Source organism: Antechinus flavipes, chromosome 6 (genome assembly GCF_016432865.1).
Source record: "Antechinus flavipes isolate AdamAnt ecotype Samford, QLD, Australia chromosome 6, AdamAnt_v2, whole genome shotgun sequence".
Classification (NCBI taxonomy): Eukaryota; Metazoa; Chordata; class Mammalia; order Dasyuromorphia; family Dasyuridae; genus Antechinus; species Antechinus flavipes.
The window spans coordinates 209,243,286-209,262,036 of NC_067403.1; the positions used below are offsets into that span (position 1 = coordinate 209,243,286).

The 18,751-nt window shown below is 47.2% G+C and overlaps 1 protein-coding gene across 10 annotated transcripts in view; it reads right to left on the reverse strand.

Annotated features, from left to right (window-relative positions):
* Window positions 1–2,197: 2,197 nt before the first annotated feature.
* Window positions 2,198–18,751, reverse strand: part of DENND2B (DENN domain containing 2B) — a 203,632-nt gene continuing 187,078 nt past the window's right edge. For all 10 annotated transcript variants that reach the window (XM_051965226.1, XM_051965225.1, XM_051965224.1 and 7 more), the window contains 8 exons: window positions 18,518–18,658; window positions 14,387–14,535; window positions 7,250–7,427; window positions 6,940–6,981; window positions 5,826–5,937; window positions 4,321–4,560; window positions 3,367–3,453; window positions 2,198–3,001 (listed from right to left, as the gene is read on the reverse strand). In XM_051965226.1, coding sequence (XP_051821186.1) covers window positions 2,967–3,001; window positions 3,367–3,453; window positions 4,321–4,560; window positions 5,826–5,937; window positions 6,940–6,981; window positions 7,250–7,427; window positions 14,387–14,535; window positions 18,518–18,658 — 984 coding nt within the window. In that variant the 3' untranslated portion in view covers window positions 2,198–2,966. The remainder of the gene's footprint in view (window positions 3,002–3,366; window positions 3,454–4,320; window positions 4,561–5,825; window positions 5,938–6,939; window positions 6,982–7,249; window positions 7,428–14,386; window positions 14,536–18,517; window positions 18,659–18,751) is intronic.

The following is an 18,751-nucleotide window of genomic DNA, read 5'->3' on the forward strand; positions in this document are numbered from 1 at the left end:
ATGGGACACAGAGACATGACATGAGCACATGCTGTTGGGAAAATGGCAACAACAGACTTGTTTAACACAGGATCGCCACAAACCTTCAATTTATAAAAAAAATGCAGTATCTGTGAAGTATAATAAAATGAGGTACGCATGTATTCAAGGAATCAAGAACTGGAAGAAGCCTTAAAATACTTCTAGTCCAACTCTTTTATTTTAAAATAAAAGTGTGGCCCAAAGAAAAAGAGAGTTGTCATAGGCCTCAGTTTCCACTCACCCAGTGTACTGACGCTCTAACTCCACCCCTACCTTCTGTATAATTTTTGATTAGATTACAAACTTCTTGAGGGCAGGAAGTATCTTTTTTATTATTTGTATCCCCACTGTTTAGCACTATGTCTGACACACAGGAGGCATTTATTAAATGTTTATTGACTATGATTATGAATTTAAAATTTCTTTATCCCTTCTCTTCTTTCCAAATAATAGCCTGTCCATGTTGTATATTCATAACAACATAATTTACTCATCATCAGGATTTATAAAGACACGAGGCAGCATTTTATCTTTTTGAAACTTTTTTTAAAAAAATATACACATATACCAAAGAGTAATGCACCAAAGTGCATTACTATGATTCCAGGGAAAGAGATGCTGATGAGAGTTCAGGAAAGGAAAAATTATGATCCAGGACCAGGTATCACAAATTAATGGGTCAAAAATTGTGGAATGTTAACATAACTGTGAATAGAGCAGGAAACAAGTTGATATGGCCATCCTGGAAAACTGGAAGTTCTTCTGCACAGGAGACCTCCTCCTTTTGCAGAAAAGGTAGAGATTTTTTACACAAATCATAAGTGGGAAGAGAGAAAGATGTCTAAGTCCTATCTTGTTCTCCAAGAAGCTGCCCACTTCTTACTCCACATGTGATATGGGTTTTGAGATTCTGAGACTTGGGTCCTACCTGTCCTATTATCACGTGAAATTTCAAGGAATGAAGTTTGGCAGAAACAAAACAATTTTCCCATCTCTGAAATTCCCACTGAAGGCCTGCCAGAAGTTATGGCTTACTCATCAAACACACTGAAGAAATCTTCCCGGTCCTCTTCACCCTTTTAAAAAAAACAAGCACAAGCCAGATATATCATAACTTTCTAATTCCCTTCTACTCAGGAGGTTGAAGTTGGTGGATCATGTTAGTTCTGGAGTTTGAAGCTGAAAATGGGCTAAACCACCTGGATACTGGCATTAAATCAGGGATTAATGTGGGCAGAGAGTCACCAGGAGGGGTGAACAGGCCTTGGGATGAAAGAAGTCCAAGTTCTATGCTAGTCAGAATGGGCTATGCAGGGGTCCTCAAACTTTTTAAATAGGGGGCCAGTTCACTGTCCCTCAGACTGTTGGAGGGCCAGACTACAGTAAAAACAAAAACTTTTGTCTTGTGGGCCTTTAAATAAAGAAACTTCATAGCCCTGGGGGAGGGGGATAAATGTCCTCAGCTGCCACATCTGGCCCGCAGGCTGTAGTTTGAGGACCTCTACGTGAGCAGCCCTAACACTTACAGCCTGGACAGGGGTTGGTGGAGACCTAATTGACCATGTAGGGAGACTGTTTCCTGGGAGAAAATGTCTTCATCTTCCCTGCAGAAAAGCTCTCCCCTTTGCTCTATGAGGCGGGTAGCACCTCCAAACCACAGGTAGGTTGGAGACTGCGCAAGCCTCAATGGGCCCTAGGGACTGAAGTTATTAGGTGGAAAGGGGCAGACCTACGAACAGTGAAAATGGCCGTCTGTGAAGATCCTGAGCATCTCATAATAGGCTATTTAAAGACCTGCCGATGAGCTTTTCTCAGAGAGGATTTCTGTAGATAAAGGGATGACTTCTCAACCCTTTCCAACGCTGAAATGCTATGATTCTAAATGAGCAACTCATCAAAGTAAAAGGGCTCCAGAAATCGCATCTTTGTCCCTGCATCTCTGCCATCCAAAAATAGACTTTTCTTCTTAAAGACTTCTAGATCAAGGTACCACGGAAGTATGTCAAGGGCTTACTATCTATTCTGGATGGGGAAGCTCAGTGTAAAGGGTCTGGAGGCCGACCTCGTAATAGGATTTTGTGTGGGTGCTGGTGTTTATTTCCCCAGGTGGTACCCAAGTCCCAGCCCCTGGGGCTCCCACGAGGGGCCACTAAGGAACAACACGCAGAGCCTCGGACCCAGACAACTGTACACCATTTATTGGGAACACCCGTACACTGCAGAGAATGAATGCGCTGTACCAAGTCGCCATTGCTGCGGGCCAGCTGGGGTCCAGCAGTCGGACTGCGGAGAGGTGGGGGGGCTCCCAACAGCTCACTGATCATCATTTGGAGTAGAGGAAGGCTGGGGGACACGAGGGTGAGCATCTAGGAGCCGAGTACCTTGCTGCACAGGCGGCCTGGCTGGCCTTGGTATTTCCAAATGAGAGAGAGAGAAAACTAGAGAAAAATAGAAACTCTGAAAGATAAAAACCAGTCCTCTTGCACCAATGAAATGGCTTCCCTGCCCTCCGGAGCCCAAGACCAGGAGCCTCAGGCATCCAAATCCCTCTGCCCCAGTTCTGGGCCCCGGGACAGACTCCTCGGAGGGAAGGGTCAGTGGTTCGGCTGAGACAGTCAGTTGCACATAAGTGGCCAATCGTCGGCATCAAGCAAAATTTGATCCATGCTATGGCCCGGTCTTCCCGGGAATATACAAATATTTAACACCGTTCTCCTTGCTCCTCACAAAGCCAGCTCCTAAAGCTTGCGGCAGATTATTTACAAACACACATCCCGGGCCGTCCTGCACGCGGGTGGGGCTCGGCAGCTGTGGTCGGCAGGGGTAGGAGGCAGGAACTCTGTGCCAGCAGCTGGGGAGGGGGACCCCATCTCTGCTGCCCCTCACTCTGTAGACACCAGGCTCTCTGCTCAATCTGAGAAACAGTCTCCTGGCCGTGAGAGGGTCTAATTCTTCTTGTGAAGGAACTTCATTTTGTTGCCTAGAGATCAAAGAGAGAGGGAAAGCCCGAGATGCTCATAGGAACAGGTCAGCATCAGGTCTCTGTTAAAGACTCTCCTCCTTGCTGGCTGCCTTTCCACAGGTCGCAGGCCAGGGAAGGGACACAGAGCCATCCTCCAGGCTGCGCTCGCCCGTGAAAAGAAAGCTCGCAGGCTGGACTCAGCAGGACGCTTAGGCCAAGAACTAAGGCCCTACAGAAGCGTCTCCCCTCGGGGAAGTCACCACGGACATGGATATTTTTGGAAGATGTGCCCAGGTCCCCTCCCCGCCCTGCCCTCTGCCCCGTATCCACCTCGTTGGCACAAGGGAGACCCCAGGCCCGTCGTGAAGGAAGTAGCCACTCACCCAGGCCTCGAAGAAATTTATTCATCCCACTCTGCTCCGTATCGGGGAGTTCTTCTAAATACTGCTCCACTCGCTGCTCAAACAGGCCTGGGAAGAGGAGGGGACGGAGAGCAATCACCAGAGGGGAGGGGAGATGGAAGGAGGAAGCCTCGGCGTGAAGGCCCCGGCAGCGGGATTCCTGAGTCTCGGCACAGGAACAACCTATCAGAACTCCCGGATCCGGAACGAGGGTCCGGCTACAGCCTTGTCCCTGCCCACTCCGGGACCCACAGGACAGTGAAATAATAGCGATGACAACCAAAACGGTGATGAAAATGGCAGGACTCATAAATAACTCACAGAGCACAGTGCCTGGCTCTCCACAGAAATGTTAGCCACGATTTACAGAACGCTTTAAGGTTTGCAAAGCACCTGATTCGTGCGAGTAAAATGCAAGGTCAGTGTCAGCCACGGTCTCTTTTGGTCTTTTTCAGGACAACTCTCTTGAGGCAAGGCCTCCAACTGTTATTATTCCCATTTGACAGATGTGGGAATTGAGGCTCAGACTGACTGAATATATGTTTGATATAGATGAAATTTGCTCCTTTGCTCAGCCCTTTGCACCCTAGGTCTGCTCTTTGGGGCAGAAGGAACAAGCCTGAGGTAGGTCAGCCAGCCCACGGCTACCAAAAGAATGATTCCCGTCCCTGTTCTACTACATTCTCCTTCAGCTTCCTATTACAAGGGGAGGGAGCCATTGCAGTCATGCCTTGGGGATGGAGATGCCCCTGGAAATCAGGCTTCCTGCCAGGTGCTGCCTCACTCGATTCCCAGCCCGCCTCGTCCTTTCAGAAGAAGATGGAAAGTCAAGAAAATCCGATCTTTGCCCAACTCGATCATCCGAGAGGCTTCCACCAACACAAGGCCCCTGGGGCTGTCCCAGCCTCAGCTCCAGCCCCATCCTCCCCTTCTTACCCTTGGCCCGGCACTTTCTCAGCTCTCTGTCCTGGATGAAACCGGCGAACATCTGGGACTCCATGAAAACCTCCAGGAAACGGCGGATGCTCTTAGAGGCCACGGACTTCCGGAAGGCCTCCCGCTGGAAGGCTCTTTCCCCCTTCTCATTCTGAGTTAGGAACAGAGAGTAGTGGCCGATGGTCTCCACAAAAAAACGAATAAACACTTCAGACACCAGCCCATTAAGGGTATTACATTCTAGAAGGGACAGGGAAGAAGAAAAAAAAAAGAGAGCGGTAATTGTTGGGGAGACTCTGAGAAGAAAGGTCCACTAAGGCCTTGTCCATAGAATAGGAATTGGTAACATTCTGGAAAGTAAAGCCCCCAAAGCCATTGGACCCAGCATTACCACGACTAGGTAACTATCCCAAAGAGTGAAGAGAGAAAGAATCCATATATGCAAAAAGCATTTGGAGCAAAACTTTAGAAAAGTGAGTGCCTTGTAAGGAGGGAATTGCTGAAAAAAAAAATGATATAGAATATAGGATATAGGAATAGAGGATATAGGAAGACTCATATGAAGTAATAAAAATGGGACTGAGCAAATGCACCTGGACACTACAAGAAGGTAATGGAAAATAGCTTCTATCCCAAAATAAGAACTTAAATCTAATCAATGGGATGAAAGTTCAGAAGATTAATTGGTGGAGCATAGTCCTACATCCTGGCAGAGAAACAAAGGATGAGGGGCCACCCATGTTCAAACAATAGCAATGTGAGAATTTATTTTGCCAGACTATACTTATTTATTACAAGGAAAGACTTGTTTGTTTGTTTTTGCTGGGGCAATTGGGGTTAAGTGACTTGCCTAGGGTCACACAGCTGGGAAATGTTAAGTGTCTGAGACAGATTTGAACTCAGGTCCTCCAGACTTCAGGGCTGGGGCTCTATCCACTGTGCCACCTAGCTGCCTCAAGGAAGGACTTTTATTTGAGGGGAGAAAAGAAAAGATAAAGAAGGAAGGAAGGGATTGAAAAGGGAGGGAAGGAGAGAGGGAGGGAGCGAGAGAGATCAATGAAACATTTAAAAATATGCAGGACAGAGGAGGAAATATAAGGAGGGACATGAACAAACTGAAGGATGTTGGGATGATCATGTTTACTATATAGTTTTCTTTTTTAAGCCTTCCCATATTGGAGACTCAAGATTCACACAGAGAATTCTCTTTTTGTGTTCTTTGTGCATTGAAATGTCCATGTGTGTTCCGTTTGTTCAAGTCTCTGAGAAATTACCAAGATCTCCCTCCTTCCCTGAGACACTGAGGGGAGCTGGGTTTGGGGTAATGCAGTCTGAAGGAGGGACGTAGAAAGCAGGTCTCTCCCTTTGTAGTGGGATTTCTGTTTCTCTATTAGGCCCAAAGCAGGCCATACAGTTTAATTGTTAAGGGTAAAGAGCCTTTCTCTACCCCTTGACTCCTCCTTCAGTTCTGATAATGACACCAGAATGCAGACCACTTGTCTTACCATCATCGGAGTCACTGTCGGAGTCCTGGGAGATCAGTTCATTCTTTCTCTCCAGAGCCTGCTCCAGAGCTGCTTGTAACTTCCTAGGCAACAATGTGTCCTCATCGTCCATCTGCAAGAATGAAGTGAGAGGATGCTAAGCTCTGCGGCCAGAACATGGCCCCCGCTGCGTCCCAGATAGGGGAGACCCAGTTCTCATTCCTTTTTCTGCCTTGCCTCTTCATTTTCTAGCTCTGGGTTCAGGGAACTAGAAGCTGGACAAGGCCCTGAGACTTGTCTTATTGATGAAGAAATCTAAATTCTAAGAATGTAAGTGACAGGGCCAAGATCACCAAGCTAATAAGTGACAGAGGAAGGGCTAGAACCCAGGATTTTGTGGTTGCTTGTCCACCGAACTGCCTTTCTTCTCAGAGGATGTCTGCTAGAGAAGGAAGGGGACTTCTAAGGGGCTTTCTTCCACTGCCAATAATGGAACCCCATAACAGAGAATTAAAAAGTATAGACCCAAATCCAGGCTGACTCTTGTTTGTGAGGGGTGAGATGCTGATATGTTCTTAAACCTTGAGCTAACTGTGAATGTGGGTTATTTTTCTTTTTTATATTTTTCTAACTGAATTTTAGGACTGGAGTCAGTCCTTGAATAAAATCGGGCCTCAGACATTGTGTGACCTGGGCAAGTCACTCAATCCTGTTTGCCTCAGTTTCCCCATCTGTAAAATGAGCTGGAGAAGGAAATGACAAACTACTCCACTGTCTTTGCAAAGAAAGCTCCAAATGGGGGTCATGAAGAGTGGACACAATTAATTGAATAAACCACAAACTGAATTGTAATATAATAGATCTCCTTAATAATCTTATCTATTTTACTTTATACATTAAAAACGTTCTTCCGAGAAGAGAAGAGAAGAGAAGAGAAGAGAAGAGAAGAGAAGAGAAGAGAAGAGAAGAGAAGAGAAGAGAAGAGAAGAGAAGAGAAGAGAAGAGAAGAGAAGTTTCATTGTTCTAACAACCTAGTTGTCAGACAGCCAGTCTGTGTTAGGGGAAGCACTGAAGGCTGATCCAAGAGAGCCCACAGTCGGTGGAAAGATAGAGGGCTGGCTCGCTGCTTGCTTACCTGTCGGATGAACCGATCAGATCCCAGATTCACCATCAGGGCCTAAGGGAAAAAAGAATTCTAGGGTAAATGTCAGGTTCTCATCAAGCTGTCCCCCTGGCACCACGAACATCCCAGAACTTAGGAGCCTACAGTGAGGAGCCCAGAGATACCACTCTAGAGGTGAGAAGAGGGACCAAGAGCAGGGGAGGCAGCACAAGGCTGGCAGACATGGTCAGACCCAGGAAGATGGGTTGCCCCCCCTTTCCATTCCTTCCTTGCCCTCCCCCTTCCTTCCCCCCACCCCCCTTCCCCAACCATTAGGACGCACCTCCTCCACAGGCAGCTCCTTCAGTTTGGGGAGGGAACTGGAGAGCAGCCCCACCAGAAAAGGGGTGGGGCAGCAGACGATGTCGATCATGGAGGCCGGGAGCACAGGGATGAAGGTGTGCTGCCAGGAGAAGGGGTAGAGCAGGGCGACCACTGCGTGGGAACAGCTGGACAGGGTGCTGGAGAGCAGGAGAGAGACAGAGCGCCTCAGCCAGGGCAGTGGCGGGCGGAGAAGGGCCGAAACCCGGCCGGGGGGAGGGGGCGGACGCAGGGAGCCTCCCGAAGACACCCAGCAGCCATTCCGGGAAGGCTGGACGAGGCTCCCCCGTCAGTGAGCGTCCCCATCACGCCCCGTTCACCCACAGCAGAGGCGGCCCGGCCCAAGGGTCCGGGACAATAATGAGAAAGCGCAAGGGCCGGTGTGTGGGACCTGGCACTTGGGAGCCTGGCTCTTCCGGTCCTCCTCCTCCCCTTCCCACCGGTCCTGCTCTGCCATCTCCCCGTCCGTGGAGGAGGGTGTCCTTTCTCCTCTGAACTCTGTCCCCGGCAGTCCCCAGCCCCCTCCCCACCCTCAGTAGTGGCTCTGCTTGTCACAAGGAGGGCCAAGGCCTTGGCTGTGCGGCTGAGGGGGCACGAGATGCGTGTGAGGGGGCACAGACCGAGTGTGTGTCTGACTGTGCGACAGGGTGAAGTCGACAGCTCGCAGGCAAGGACCAGAGACCCTCTGAGAGGGGGCAGAGAGGGGAAGCCCGCGTTTCCCTGCACGGCTGACACTCGGGAGAGGGCCTGGCCTAGACACAAGCTCTTCCACCCGAGTCCCACCCAGCAGAGCCTGGTCTCCAGGGCCTCCACGAGTCTCCCGCCCACTGCCACCTCCTTGCCCGGGCAGGTCTGGGATAAAGAGGCTCTTTATCAAACTTCTCCCCCTTCCCCTCCACAGTCCCACCTTCTGTGCCTTTACACTCCCGAGCACTCCCCCATGAGCCCTGCCTGGTAACAGATTCCCAAGACCCCTCCCCTGGGACAGCTATGGGAGTGATACTGGGGAAGCGGAGAGAGGAGTGGGGGGAACTCTGCTCAGATTTTAATGAAACAAAATGGCAGATGGGGAAGATGACAAGCTCTCTTGTTGGATCAGGAGGCCCAGAGCATGCTGGCTAGGCCCTCTAGTGGACACCTTATTCAGACTTCCAGGCCATTTAATTAAATAATTCAACCAACAAATATCAACCCATCACCTCCTCTTCATCCGTCACTGCATTAGGAAAAAATAGCTCCTTCTCCAACCCAGGTAGATGGGATTAACTTATCTAAAATAAGGAGATTTTTCTAGCACCCCTGGGGGTGTTTCTATATTCCACAAAGTCAAGATCCCTTCTTCCTTCCCCATTCCCCAGGCCAGCAGAAGCTTCGAGAGCAAAAGCTTGGAAGAAGGGGGGAGTTTTTCCGTGACACGATCCAAAGCACTGGATTCTTCCCGCCCAGTGTCCCCGTCCTCCCCCTCCCCGTGCCCTCCATCCTCCCCCGCCCCCTGCCCTGTGCCCCCCGTCCTCCCCCGCCCCGTGCCCCCGTCCTCCTCCGCCTCCTGGCTCAGAGCAGAACCCCTGCCTGGCCAGCAAGCTTTGGGAGCCCTCACTGGGAACGTGCTCACACCTGCAGCCTGAAGCAGGGACAGGAACAAGGGCTGCATTCAGAGGGAAGGTACGACCCCAAATTGGGGAAGGGTGAGGAGGGGTGCAGAGACTGGGCGGAAAAGGAAAAACCCAAGGATGGTGAGGGCCCCAGAAGGATGACTGGGCCCCAGGAAGCAGAGAAAGCTGTACCCACAGCAGAGCCCCAGCCCAGCCCAGGGGTACCAGGGGACAAGAAGGGAATGTGCAAGGCCCAGTCTGCAAGGTGCAGGGAAGCCTACGGAGATAAGCTGGCCCATTGTGTCTCCATCCAAGTCAAAGATGAAAACTATTAACTGGCACAAGGCCAAGGTCAAAATCCCCTAAAGTACATCAGCAGACACCTCCCCCTGTGGACTGGCAGCCACCCATGAAGGCCCACCCACTGCCACACTAGAGTGAGAAGGGGGGCAGCCCCATTCTGGGAAATCGCCAACTCAAGGGACCTGATTATTTCTTACTGGAAACTTGACCTTAATTACTGCTTTAGAGTATAAGAAATATTAGGGTTTTGAAGCAGGGGAAATTTCCTAATGTTAGTTTTGAAATAGGGGAATTTTTTTCTTTTCAAAACCAGTCTTGATTCTCCTTTTCTGGGATAGGGAATGAGGGCGGCATAAATAGGAATGGAGGTGAGGGAGGGAGGAGGGACAAGTCTCTCATTATTAAATTCAGTAAACTGATTTAATGTGCAAGGGCCCTTGTTAGGCAATGTATAAAAATGATATATATATATGTAAACACATCATATAAAAAGACGCATACAGTATAGGTCTTATTCAAGTAATTTATAACTGAACAGGAGGGAAAGATGTATGCAACCTAATCAATATTCATTAAATGTAATTCAATGTAATTAATCATGAGATGAGGGAGTGTAGAGAGAGAAGGCTTTGGGACAGAGTCTCAGGTGATGGCAGAAGGAAGATGATGATCCAAGAAAGGAGAAAGAGAATGGAAAGGGCAGGATGAAGGTACGATCTAGTCCTAAGGAGATCTTGCCCCTTGTATGGGTGAACAGGTGCTTCACAATGAACAGAGCACGATAAAACAGGGCCTGCAGGGGTTACTATGGAAGGAGAAATAATGGACTGAATTAGGGGCCAAAGAAAGATGACCCAAGACTTCAAGCCTGAATAACTGGGCACAGGGTTTCCCCCCAAGAAGCTCAGTTGGGCAGATTTGGTCCTTTGAGATTCTCTATTCTGGCCCTCAGGTACCTCAAAAGCCTCAAGGCTGTGGAACATGAGGAGGGGCCAAAAGTGCTATTTCCCTCCGGGCTCCAACTCTACTTGGGGCTAAGTTCCAATTCCATCATGTTCTAGATTTCACGGGTTCACAGATAAAGAGGGAACCTGATTTTGTCATTTAACAGTTTTCTGTCACCTGCAAATATGATAATCTTGCCAACTATGTCTCCATCCAGGTCAAAGATAAAAATATTAAATAGCACAAGGGCCAACATAAAAATTCCCTGGGTACTCCTACTAGACACGGGGACTAAGAGGGATGATCCTCATGACTACAAAAGGAAGAATGCTCCTTTTCTTTTTTAAAAGGGAGGAAGAATCTTCAAATGACAGTACTGGCGTCTACCCCTTAATGCCCACTTGTTGAGTCTGGTCATTTCACCATATTCAAATCTTGCATCCAGCAAGTGTCCAGCCTGTGTCTCTCCATCTTGAACACAACAACAGGATGAGCCACTATCAAATCCTTTGCCAAACTCTGGGTAATGTACTTGTTAATACAAGTTAACAAGTTAATATACTACATAGATAGATAGATAGATAGATAGATACACACAATAATATACAACATGTATATAAGTAATATACAATATAAAACAAAATAACAAGTTAAATATAAGTTAATAAAGTTAATTTATTGTTGTTTATTCATTTTCTGTCCTCTGACTCTCCATGACTGCATTTGGAATTTTCTTGGCAAAGATACTGGAGTGATTTGCCATTTCCTTCTCCAACTCATTTTACAGATGAGGAAACTGAGGCAAACAGGGTGAAGTGACTTGTCCAATGTCACACAGAAAGTGTCTAAAGCCAGATTTAAACTCAGGAAGATGAGACTTGCTGACTTGTGGCCTGGCATTCTATTTACTGAGGTACCTAGTCAAAATTTAAAGCTTTAATGTCTTCCAAAATGGGTACCCAAAAAACATCGCTGAGCTTAATGGTAGGGCATCAAAATGCAGATGTTGAGGATGATCAATACGATCAAGAAGGCTTTTTAAAATTACCTTTAGGGGGAGACAATTGGGTGGTAGAGTGGATAGAGCACTAACCCTGGACTCAAAGATATGAGTTCAAATATGACCTTAGGTGTTTGACACTTTCTAGTTGTCCAATCTGAATGTCTTGTCAAAAAAAAAAAATTAAATTATCTTGGCATAAGAGGAAAATGGTTGTTGGTTGACTGGGATTGAAGAAAAATTAACAAATGAGACAGAGAACTTCTTAATTTTCATTTTTCTTCTCTTTTCTCAGTTACAAAAGAATTTTGGAGTGGGAAGAACAGGAAAAAAATGATTAACAGGAAGTTGAAACATAAGATAAGTATGAAAACACCTAACTTCTCCCAAAAAGTTCAATAGACCTGGGATTAAAAAACCTGAACCACTGTCACTGATTTTTGCAAAACGTGGGCATTAAGAGGGATTATCCTCATGACTACAACAGGAAAAATGTTCCTCTTCTTTTTTAAAAGGGAGCAAAATTCTCATTCTTTTTGTTATTGTTTGCTTGCATTTTATTTTTTTTCTCATTTTTTCCTTTTTGGTTTCATTTTTCTTGTGCAGCAAGATAACTGTACAAATATGTATACATATATTGGACTTAACATATATTTTCACCATGTTTAACATATATTGGGTTATTTGTTATCTAGGGGAGTGGTGGGGAGAAGGGGGAAAATTGGAACACAGTGTTTTGCAAAGGTTAATGTTGAAAAATTATCAATCAATATCTTTTGAAAATTAAAAAGGTTTAATAAAAATATGTATAAAAAATAAAATAAAAATAAAAGAAGACAGAATCTTCAAATGATAGACTAATGTCCTTGAGCTGAATTTGTGAAAAAATGATATATTATTAAAGGAAGGGTTTGTGAGTATTTAGAAAGGGAAGCAGTGATCACTAAAAGCCAGCACATAGCTTTATCTGACTAGATCATACCATATTAGCACGTTTTCATTTATTGATAGCTTTACAAAACTACTAAATGAGGTAGATGATGTGAGTTTCAGCAAAGCATCTGACAAAATCGCTTGCGCTATTGTCATGAACAAGATGGAGAAATGTGGGCCAAATGATCATCATCTTAGGAAGGGCTGGAACTAGCTAAATGTCTAGGTCCAAAGAAAAATCATTAATGAACTGGTGTAATTTTGGAGCAAAGTTTCCAACCGTGTATTCGTGAGATAGAGTTGGCAGATTTGGGATTTGAATCCTTCCTCACCTCCTACTACCCACCCTTGCTATTTGAGTATCTATACTTGTTTATAGACAAGAGCTCTAAAAACTACAAAATACTAAATAAACATCAGCTACTACCATCAATTTGTATCAGTGAATTGGTTGAAAGCCTAGATAACGTTTATCAAATTTAGAGATGACACAAATCATTATTAGATTTGAGAACAGAATCAAGATCCATAAGGATCTCCAAAGGCTAAATTGAGTGCTGGGCTAAATCTAGTAAGATGGATAGTCAAGTCTGGAGTCAGGAAGAGCAGAGTTCAAATACAGCCTTAGAAACACTTAGTAGCTGTGAGATTATTAGGCAAGTCACTTAACCCTATTCGCCTCAGTTTCCTCATCTCTAAAATGAGTGGAGAAGGAAATGGTAAACCATTCTAGTATCTCTACCAATAAAACCTCAAAAGGCATCATCAAGAGCTGGACATGACTAAAAATGACTAAACAACAACAAATACAGAATTAAATATAAAGTTCTAATTTGGGGTTTAAAAAAATCAATTTCAGAATAAGCAAAAGTAATACAGTTCTGGTAATTAAAAAAAAAAGTTCTGGGGGTTTTCATTGATGACCAGCTCAAAATGTGTTAGATATATAAGTCAAAAAAGCTAAAATGATCCTAAATGATTTAAAAGTTATAGTGTCCAGAGCAATGGGATACTCTGTCCCATCCAGACTTTTCCTGTAATGTGTTCAATCCTGGCTATCTTATTTTGGAGAAGCTAATGAGAAGTTGGACTGCATCTATTCAAGACGGACCAGGATAGCAGAAGACCTTGAGATCACACAACATGCATGAAATCTTTGATTAAAGGAAATGGAAATGTTTTGCCAAAAGAAAAGAAGTCCTATAGAAAACATGATCATTGTCTTGAGGTGGGAAAAATAAAGTGAAGCCTGTTGCAACAGTCTAGCCAAGGTGAAGGGCTACACCAAGATGGTGCTAGAAGACTAGAGATAAGGGGACATAAATGGAAGATGCTACGAAGGTGGAAATGGCAACCTCGGCAATAGATTAGACATGTGAGGTGAGAACTGAGGATGACACCGACCCTGGTAGACTGGTGGTGCCTTTGAAAATCTGGGAAAAGAGGGAGTTTGGGGGAGAAAAATGATGAATTCTTTTTCAGACGTGTTGAGTGTGAGATGCCAGCCAGGGAGACATTACAATTCAAGTTTATACACAAGGTGATTGGTGATGCAAGACTAGAGGTGATCCAACATGATTCATAAAGAAATGTATATTTAAAAAGATAATATACATGTATAACCAGAAAAATAAAGAAGAAAAAGACTAGAGTTGAGGAGAAAGATTAAGGCTGGACATACAAATATATGCAGAATTATTTGCACAAAGATGACAACTGACCAGGGAGCTGAAGCGATCGCTAAGCCGACAGCACAGAGGAGGAGAGAAAGGGCCCAGGACGGAGCCTTTGGAGAGGGCCACTAAGTGAACGTGAGCTGGACAGAGATTCAGCAAGAGACTGAGAGGATGCACTCAGACGGGCAGGAGAAGCAGGCAAGAGCAGCGTCCCTTGGAAGTCTTTCGGAAGTCCGGCTCATTTGCTGGTGATATGCAGGTATTTCTCAGTCAGGTTCGAGTTCCTGGCGCTTCTCGTGTTCCCCCCACCCCAAACTACTGTGACTTTGGTAACTCAGATAACACTCCCTGGGCTCACCTAACCCTAACGCACCCAGTTCCCCAGGAAGCCCCTCATCCTCAGGGCTTGGCAGAGATCTGGGCTGTTCCCAGTTCCCTGTCCATCCCGAGCCCTGCCGAAACACTGAATGTGGATGTGCACAAGAGACACATTCACAGAAGCATTCACACGGTGCTCTCGCAACGGGGCTCAGGGTCGCAGGGAAGGCAATGGGGAAACCCTGGATTCTCGGGGGGGGGGGAAGAAGCAAGTTGGTTCTTTCCTGCCTTTCCCCCCTCCCCAGACCCCCATCTGAGCCTCCCAGCCCTACCTGAGCTTGTCAGCAACAAAGATCACACGTCGCTCCAATAACAGCGAGGCAAAGATACGGATGAGCTGGCGCACGCTGAGGCAGGTGAACAGACACTCAAAGTCTACGTGTTCCAGGCGCGAGTCCGTGGGCCGTCGCAGCTCCAGTACCTAGAGGGAGCCGGAGGAGGGAGGGGTGAGCCGTGTGATGAGGGACAGGGGTGTAAGGAAGCTGCTTGTCGGACCTGAATCCTCCCTCTACCGTCGCCCCCTCCCCACCCAGTCCATCCCCACCCTCTCCCTTGGAACAAGACCCTCACACGATCCCAGGATTTCCCCTTCTCTCTAAGTCCCCCCAAACCCCAAATAGGCACAAAGAAATACCTTCACCTTCTCTCTTGGCCAAGCTCAAAGGAGGGAAAATGGAGAGAGAGAGAGAGAGAGAAGAAAGAAAAGAGGGATTAAAGGAAGGAAAGGAAGAAGACCAAGCTTTTGGAAGCAGGATCCAACTCTACAACTGGACCTGCTGGGAAAGGGCCCTCAGTCCATCCAGCCTCCTCATTCACGGGGAAGGGAGACACGAAGGAGCTAAAGAATTTGCCCCATGATAGATAGCCTGCCGGAGCTGCTGTCAGATCACTATCTCCTAGTCCCCCAGACGGAGGGGCCGGACTCGGGCTGATTCTGCTCCTGCCCTGCCCTGGCTTTATACTTAAGGAAGAACACCAGATTTAAATGACACCATAAAGATGGTGTCTTCTATCTCTCTGCCTGTAGGTGGGGGCCACAGCTAACAATTTTAGACATCTCCCATCCTTAGCAGAATAGGGGATCCAGACTCTCCCATGTCAGTACCTTTCACTCTTTTAAACTGTGAAGTACCTCCTTCAGGTAGCCCCCGCCCCCCATCTTAACCCTTGTGGGGAAGGAGAAGGCCGTGATGGTGAGGGTAAGCCATGATGAATTTCCTCATGGCCCCCTTGCCAGAAGCAGACAGGAGGAGTGGATCCTGAGGCCGGGGCACTGGTCATCTTCCAGAGCTGCTCCCCAGTCTCAAACTCTTCTCAGGAGGTAGCTCTGCCCAAGGCTGATGCTACGGTATGTTTTCTTTTTCTTTTTTACTTTTAAATCTCTATTTTTTTATTATAGCTTTTTTATTGACAAAACATATGCATGGATAATTTTCCAACATTGACCCTTGCAAAAGCTTCTGTTCCCAATTGTCCCCTCATTCCCCCCACCCCCTCCCCTGGATGATAGACAGCCCAATACATGTTAAATATGTTTAAGTATATGTTAAATCCAATATATGTATACATATTTACACAGTTCTCTTGCTGCACAAGAAATATTAGATCAAGAAGGGAAAAAAACTGAGAAAGAAAACAAAATGCAAGAAAATGAGAGAGTGAGAATTCTATGTTGTGGTTCACACCCAGTGGGTGCTACTATTTAAGCCCTTCTTCCTCCTTGTGGATTCTTCCCCAGTCGGGCAAAATGTCTGATGACCCGGCTTCTTGTCCCTGGCCTCCCATCATCCCCAGAGCGCTAGAGGCCCTTCTCTAAGTCTTTAAAAATTCCATGGGTAACTGTCCCTCTGTCACTGTCAGCCTCTGCTAGGTGACTGACTCAGCCATCTCCTGGATGACATCCCTCAGGTCACCTGTTGCATGGGACCCACCCACCAGCCTTCTCTCCTTCACAAGCAATTTCAGTTTGGGGGTCCTGTGATTTCTAAGGGGATAACTTCTGTCACACAAGTGACTGAACACTGTAGAAAATACAGGATCTCGCTGGTGTTTATTGCTTACTGACTTAAAAAAAAGGGGGGGGGGGTTGACTTGGTAGAACAAAATGTAGCCTCAAGAATTTCTCTCCTAATGTTGTCTTCCATGTAATATTTCAAGACTACACAGGATACTCTGACAGATGAAACCACAGACAGGGCCATCTGGAGTTTTTAACAAACACAAGCTGTTCACACACATACAATTAAAAAAAATACCAGTATCTCCCTTGGCTACTGTATACGGCTGCAAATCATGGCGCACCACAATCTGGAAAAACCACCAAGCGGACCAGAAGCCACAAGAACACCCAGAGAGATATCTGCACGCTACAAAATATCCAGCAAAGCGTAAGGGGCCTCTTCCCCACAAGCGGCTGCCACTGTTTCTCAACTCGGTTTCACAAGAGTCATTAAGCGTTTGCTATGTGGCTAATATTGAGCCAAACGCTGGGGATACGGTGACCAAGATGAAAATAGTCCTTCCCCTAAATGCATTTACATTCTTCTTGGGGAAACCATAGAGGAGGGCGCTGGTGAGCGTCCAAGAGAAAGAGGGATTCCCTATAAATGGGAAGATCCTGCTTGTGGGATGACATGATGTTGACTTTGTCCAGTTCCACAGCAAAAGAAGTGTCTCACTGAGATACACTCAAAAAGATCTAAAAATCCAGAGATTAAAAAGCCCAAGCTGATAAAAATGCCAATTGTTCAAAATAGGATTTCCAGTTGGAAACCAGCATGTTGAGTTAATCCACAGTATGTATGTATATGTATGTGTGTGTGTGAAAATATATGTATACAGATACATAAAAATAAGTATTTATCTCCTGAATAGGTGCTATAAATGGGCAACCAAGAATTAAATGAGAGGAGAGTGGTCTGGTCACTTTTAGAAGGAAAGTGGGCAGCAAAGTCTATAAGAATAATCACACACACACACACACACACACACACACACACACACACTCACGTACATACTGCAGTGTTTATTCTCTTGCCAGTCTTATGTGGCACACCATAATCTGGATAACTCAAATGGCTGAAAAAGCACTCAGTCACACAGTTACCCCCCCATCAGCAGGTACATCTCAGATCCTGCCAAAGGCTGGGTCCAGAATTAAACCAGAGGAAGAGCCGGATCCTATTTGCAGGTTAGCAGAGCTTTCAGTGGCCTTGAACTGTCAGCCACCTATTTCTTAAACATTAATACTCTCCTGGGGATACTATGATCTCTGAGAAATTAAAATGACAACCCCAAACCAACAAAAAGACATTTAGGGAGTAGAGGGAAGTTGTGGCATTTTACTAATGATAGAGTTTGTTCAAAAAATATGTGACAGGGGCAGCTAGTGCAGTGGACAGAGCACCAGCCCCCGAGTCAGGAGGACCTGAGTTCAAATCTGGTTTCAGACACTTAACACTTCCTGGCTGTGTGATCCTGGGCAAGTCACTTAACCCCAATTGTCTCAGAGGAAAAGAAAAAACGTGATGGAAAATTCGTCACTGAACACTGATCGCGTTTTGAGTGAACAAAGTACCTAATTGCACGTGGGCCCAATGTCCGTGGGCCACCCATGTAAATGGGTCTCCTGGGGGGTTTTCAAACATTCATTTTTCCCAGACAGTGGGGGCCATGATTTGCAGCCACAGAGGAGAAGCACCAGGTACCCTGAGATACTCGAAGTGCCAGAGGAAGCCTCCCACCCGTCCCTCCTGAGCATTTTTAGAGAGTGTGCACAAGTGGGGAGGTCCCAGCTCCTGGCTAAACTGCGTCCCAGGCCTGGAAGGAGGGAGGGAGGGTGCCCAGGGAAAGGAGCCACACAGAGGGAAAGCACGGACAGGAGGAAGGCCGGGCTGCAGGCCTGACCCCCACCTTCGCCAAGGACATCCCTAAATTATAAAACCCAGCGGGGAACAGTTCCACGAGCTCCGTGCCCCCCGAGAGGCAAGCGAGCAGGGCCCGTCGGACAGATGAGGAAACGGAGGCCAGGACCTTGAGCCTCCCAGGGCACAACGGGGCGTCTGGCCTTCTCTCCCAGCCCCCCGCCATCACTGTGGGCACCAGGAGGAGGAGTGTCCTGGCCTCCTGCCCGAGCCCAGGCTGTGTGGCGACACGCTCACCATTGGGCAGATACAGAGTGACAGGGTGGGGCCGGAAGCCGGGACTCTCGGGGCCCCGAGACCACGTCCCTTCCAGGGGGGCCACGGGAAAGGGCCACACGTGGCGGCTTTGGGCAGCACCCCCCGATCGGCTCCCACAGTGCTCTCCCCATTCCTCCAAGGGGCATCCGGCACTGCGTCCCAGGTGAGGAGGGGGCGGTGACCCCAGAAAGGCAGACCCCCGGGCGAGGGGCCGGCTCATACCTCGTTTCCTGATCCAGGCAGGAAGGTCTTCACTTTGATGGTTTTTCCTGGGGCAGGAAAGGGCGACTCCATGAGACTTCTCATGAAGGGGTACACCAGGGCGGCCGAGATCCCCCGCCGTCGCTCCACCTCGTCAAGGATCTGCCCCGACATCCCCAGAAAGGCGTCCCATCAGTGGGCTGCGTCTCCCGCCCTCCTCCAGACTAGACTGATTCACTCCCAGGGGCTCTGGAC